At 36.1% G+C, this 5,696-nt stretch overlaps 1 protein-coding gene across 1 annotated transcript in view; it reads left to right on the forward strand.

Annotated features, from left to right (window-relative positions):
* Positions 1-1,379: 1,379 nt before the first annotated feature.
* The window catches only part of LOC117102688 (NHL repeat-containing protein 3-like), a 5,726-nt gene continuing 1,409 nt past the window's right edge, over positions 1,380-5,696 (forward strand). The window contains exons 1-3 of the mRNA XM_033243068.1: positions 1,380-1,599; positions 3,103-3,265; positions 3,802-4,002. Coding sequence (XP_033098959.1) covers positions 1,411-1,599; positions 3,103-3,265; positions 3,802-4,002 — 553 coding nt within the window. The 5' untranslated portion in view covers positions 1,380-1,410. The remainder of the gene's footprint in view (positions 1,600-3,102; positions 3,266-3,801; positions 4,003-5,696) is intronic.

Genomic DNA, 5,696 nt, shown 5'->3' on the forward strand with positions numbered 1-5,696 from the left:
CACGATTTCGTGGTGGGTGACGTATTTAACAACTTTGATTTCCGATTGGCTAATTACCGCGGCATAAATTAAACATGCTAATAACGCTTCACCTCGGCCCAGCTATAAGGAAGATTCAGGTCAGCTCAGCTGCACTGCGATGAGTGCTAGGCCCATAATTGCAGTTCGTCCAACCATGTATGGAGGTAATATTTAGACGCACCTTCACAACAGAAGTGTGCCACATAGAAAGTTATTTCAGATGTGCACTTTAAATTAGCATTCTAATAATGATACTGTATTGTAACACTAGGTTGAATTTTTTTTTGCATATTCTTTTCAACATCATGATTACAGATGAGCTTGGTGACGTCATCGAACACCATCATCATTATCCCCACCACTGATAACGATGATGGTGTTTGATGACGTCATCATCATTATCCCCACCATTGAATTCACAATCATCAACAACCCCCATAGCTAACCATACATAGCCGTCCAGTCAACATCAATACTATCATTTTCACCTGCTCCCTTATCCCGCATAACTGTCATGTGAGGGTTATTGGCAAGCGGAGGATTAGAACCGGGGTTTTCAGCACAAGAAAGAAGAACATTACCTTTTTCCAAACGCTCATCATTATCATCTTCTTCTCATCATTATAATCATTGTCATTGTCATCATCCTCATCATCTTACCATCAGGCATCATTATCACTATTTTCATCAATCTAAAAAAATCAGTAGTGACGTCATCATTTCATTTGCAATTTTTCAAGCAATATTGGCTTCTTCGGCGTCTATTTTCATAGGGTACTCTCAAAACTTCACTATAATCGCATAATATCAACAGGCCTACATTATGCCTTCTGAGGTAATTGAAACATTGTTAAATATTATGAAACACGAGTGTGGAAATAAAATGTTTAAAATGTTATCCTTAAAATCGGTTAAATGCGGGTTAGCTAGAAACACTGCCCCTACCGGTGCTTGCCTTCTCGGTGCCCCAGGCGGCCGCCACACGTAAGCTCGGGCCAGTGGCCAAAGGCCATTCATCCCTAACTTCCAAGCACGGATTATTATGGAATAATATGAGGTTTTCTAATTAGGTCTAGGCTTATATGATGATTCTTGAAAATGATCAATTGAAAAGTTGATGTTCAAAAAGTTTTATATATAGGCCTATGTATTTATTCAAAATCAAATTTAAAACATGATAATATAGTAGAAACAAGTACTGAGGCAACAGTTGTCTCAGCTCAATTGATCATCAAGCCCTCCCTCCTACCCCCCCCCCATTTCCAGACTTCCAGTCTGGTTACGTACCCAACCCTCGACCATGGAATGACGGTTTTTTTAACGCACGGGGAATCCCCGCGCTGAATAAACACGTCACGTGATACCAGACCAGCACGTGACTAGATAAACATGGAGTCACACAGTAAGTCGTTGCTGTTCTTATGTTGTTGGTTGGGCTTATTGTCTGTCAGCACATCGGCTCCACGGCAAGTGCTATATAAATTGGACTCATCGTGGCCCCTAAATACAGATGTGTTTACTGGAAAAGTTTTCAGTGTCGACATCGATGACAAAACAGGAGAAATATACGTGTCCCAGGTAAATAATTTTCATCAAAAGATAGGTAGGCGTCATAGTAGTCCTATCCTATCCCTAACCATACTTTACAGAGCACTTCTCACTCAGCTCCACAACTAGGCCAGGTGCTGGGTGGGATGGTGCGATATGAACCCACTTTTCGTATAGGGGTGCGTTTGGGCTAGAACGGGAAAAATCTACATATATACAGTATAAATAATAAGGTTCTTACCGGTGTTGTATCCGCTGGTGGTCTATGGTTCGTGCAGAACTCGGCTTTCAAAAAGACCATTAAACATTGGACTTAAACATAAGGTATTATGCAAATGATGAGTTTCTATCAAGTTTCCCTGGACCCTTGCATCATCCCACGCTTTAATTAAGAAACGGATGGTTGTTGTCTCAAAATCAAGTAATTAAATGATGAAGAAGCTAAAATAAGCTTCATAAAGCATATATTGCAAGCTCCCAATAAATCTCAGATAAGCATTTTGGGCATATAAACCATGAATAAGCTTTCATTCGTTTGACAATGGTAGTTTAAAAATAGAAAATTACTACCATTGTTAAACGAATAAGCTGTGGTGCCACGATCATGCATGCATGTGGCCCACATGAGGTGGACGTATGTGTATTATGGTAACAATCTGGATTCTAGGCTAGCTCTCCGTTGAAGTAATATATTTTATCAAGCATTTCAGTTTTGTTTTTGGAAATAAACTGTAAAAGAAACAGGAACCATGAAAATTTAAAAATACTTTACTTCTGGCGCTTGTTGGAAGAATTAATTAGCAATAAAAAAGGATCTTACAAATAAAATTATTATTATTAATTTATCTTTTCTGTCATTTCTTATTTTATAAATATTATACTCTTTTTCTAATTAACCTTTACAGTTCTGATGAATTAATTTAGGCCTTCTTTCACTCTCAATACTACTTTATAGCTTAAGTTAATTGGAGGCACAGACTTAAAACCTTAATGGCTTATTGTGTCCTCCGCACACAACCTTTCTTTTATTATTATTATTATTATTATTATTATTACATTTACTATTATTATTATTATCATTATTATTGCTATAAATTTTATTATTATAAATTATGTTATTTATTTACCTTTCTGAAGAATTTTATATTGTATTTTTTCGTTGTGTGAAATAAAATAAAATGAATGAATGAAATGAAGTAATAAAAAATGCTCCTTGCTACTTACGCATGGTTTGCTCCTCCAAAACACTGCAATTTGCAGCGTTGAATTATCAGCGGACATCAGCAGGCGGTCTGCTGATAACTGGATAACTGGAAATGGCCGTTTCCGGATTTATCCCGAGTTAGACTCCACAAAAAACTCACCTGAACGCACCCCTTGTCTACAATGTGCAGTATGGATTATTTCAGATGTGCACTTTAAATTAGCATTCTAATAATGATACTGTATCGTAACACTAGGTTGAATTTTTTTTGCATATTCTTTTCAACATCATGATTACAGATGAGCTTAATACTTTTGTTATTTATTAAGAGAGGAGTTGATTATCATCCTGTAGTAGTGTTCTCAGAGGATGGAGAGCTGAAACGAGTGTTTACTTTCGACACCTCCATTGTCAGTATGATCCATGGACTACGAGTATTCCACAATGTTTCATCCGGTCAAACAAGTGTATGGGTCACAGATGTTGGAAATGGTAATTTGAATGCGTGTATTTTTAAATGTTGACTAACCTTATTTAAACTTTAAAACTTGGGAATATTGGGCCAGCCATATATACACCAGACATTAGTGGTATCAAAGGCACCAGACTGACTAAGATGCTCCAAATTCTTTAAAACTAAAAAAAAAAAAATGTGAAAAAAATACTAAAATTACATTTTTAATCTAAGTACGAGAGTGCCATTTCCTGTTATCTTGAGGTTCCAAAGCCATAAAAGTTTGTACCTCAGCCCAAACTATGGTGTGGCTGAGGTGGTCTGCTCTGGACCCTCCTTATGTAGAAGTCCCTTTCTGAACCCTCTTTGCCTTAAATTCCTGGGTCCATCACTGAGACATGATGAAAACCTAAACAACGTGTTTATATGTGAAGATCATTAACTGTCCTAGACAAAGTTTAGGGACTGCAACTCAGTCTATTACCATCCCTAAATTGTAACATTGCTAATTATTTTAGTAAAATTATAATACTGAATAAATTAAGATAACACTCCCTATTGATTTTATTTTCAGCTACATATGGACACACAGTAAAGAAGATTTCAACAGATGGTAAACTGGAGCTTGTCCTTGGAACTGCAGGAATAGCAGGATCAAGCTTGAGCCCTTTGCAGTTCGGCAATGTTGCGGATCTTGCTTTCAGTGAAAAGGGAGAGATGTATGTGGTAGACGGAGATGGTGGGGTTAACAACAGGCTGTTGAAGTTATCTCAAGGTAAATATAAAAAATAGTGTTCCCCAAGCACTGTGATATTTTTTTAATTATGGTCATTGGTCAAGACTTTTTTTTTTTTTTACACTATATAGGCCTAATTATTCATGATAACAATCACTCACTTCATAATTTTTGGTAAAATGGTAACAACAGGGCTAAATTTCATGAGTAAGGTATTCTCTGTACAGATTATCAAATTTACTTTTGACAAAAAAATTGAGTATGCCCATATATAGTCAAAATGTGCGTATATATAGCCATGATATGATGGACCATACTTAGGCATAACTTTAGTCGAGCTTCGAACTAGAACTTCATTTAGTGCTTGTTCCAACTTCAATTTTGATTTGTATTCACAAACAACATAGTCGAAATTTTAACTAGGACTAAATCAAGTCCTAGTTTTAGTTCAACTGACGACGACTGGCAAACCACGACTATCAAACTAACCACTGCAAAGGGCTAACTTAAATAGCAGACGAAATTTTAGAGATCCGGTAACGCGGATGAATATTAAGCTGCCGTCTGTGTTTCAAAAATGTATTTCCTCATATTATTCAGAATAGAACATTATTCGCTTAATTAATTTTTTATAATGATAACTATATTAGTTGTTAACATATTACGATTTGAACAGTCACCGAAAATTTGCTTTCTTTGGAGAACTATTATAGTTGAGCCCGAACGAGGGGGGCACCATCTTTGTTGTTGTTATGGTGAAGCTACGTGACTGCAACGAGAGGGGATTTCGTGCAAATCAGGATCTATCGCATATGGCTAGCAAAACATGTTAATTTCTCCTTTTGGAAGCTAAACTTGATGTGTCTTTTGTTTAACACACAGAAGATTTATCAAACCTGCGTATACATTTGTTTTATTCATTTAATTTTATTGTGAGTTATGAAAAACACGTTTTAAATGGGGTAAATATTTTAAGTCGGTGATTTAGTCTGACCCAAGGCTGACTAAAAAATTCGGCCTGCGGAGATATCATTTTAGTCGAGGTTCACGTCATTTAGACATAGTGCAAGTCGAAGATCATTTTAAGAATACGAAATGACGTAATTTTTAAGTTTTAGCTCGAACTACGACTAAACTTTGTTTTAAGAGTACCGGGGTGAGAATTGAAACCAATGTCCATGAATTAAAAAAAATAACGAAGTATATCTCACATACGTATGTGTAACTGCTGCCAGTTAATACACAGTGTGTGTGGAGAATTAAAGTAGGTCTACTTTAGAAACTATAGTAATTAAAGGCAGGCAGGTGATCTGACTATAATTACTCTCTATTGAAACTGAGTTATACTTGTTATGCCCTACATACAGTATATTATATAGAACATATTATTCAACATTAGATAATACAGGACCAAGAGGAGAACCTATTGATACTCCATCACATTGCTTATAGTACTCATTATTACAAGAAAATACTGTTTTGGTGCAAGTAATTTACGTAAAGTAGTTTTCTTAAGATTGGTGGTTATCAGTTTTTGATTATATATACTCTGTCAAGCACAATATTAATTACCTTAGTTAACGGAACATTTAGTAAAAAGTGATTCTACATCAAATGATACAAAACGATAACCGGCATGATAAAGGTGAGGAGGTATCTCCTTGACGCGATGAGCAGCGTCAAACGACCACCAATCTTAAGGAAACTTGCGGATACCTGCACTAAAACAGTAT

This window comes from Anneissia japonica, unplaced genomic scaffold (assembly GCF_011630105.1).
Source record: "Anneissia japonica isolate Jap-2015-1 unplaced genomic scaffold, ASM1163010v1 scaffold287759_len370742_cov166, whole genome shotgun sequence".
NCBI classification, from domain to species: Eukaryota; Metazoa; Echinodermata; class Crinoidea; order Comatulida; family Comatulidae; genus Anneissia; species Anneissia japonica.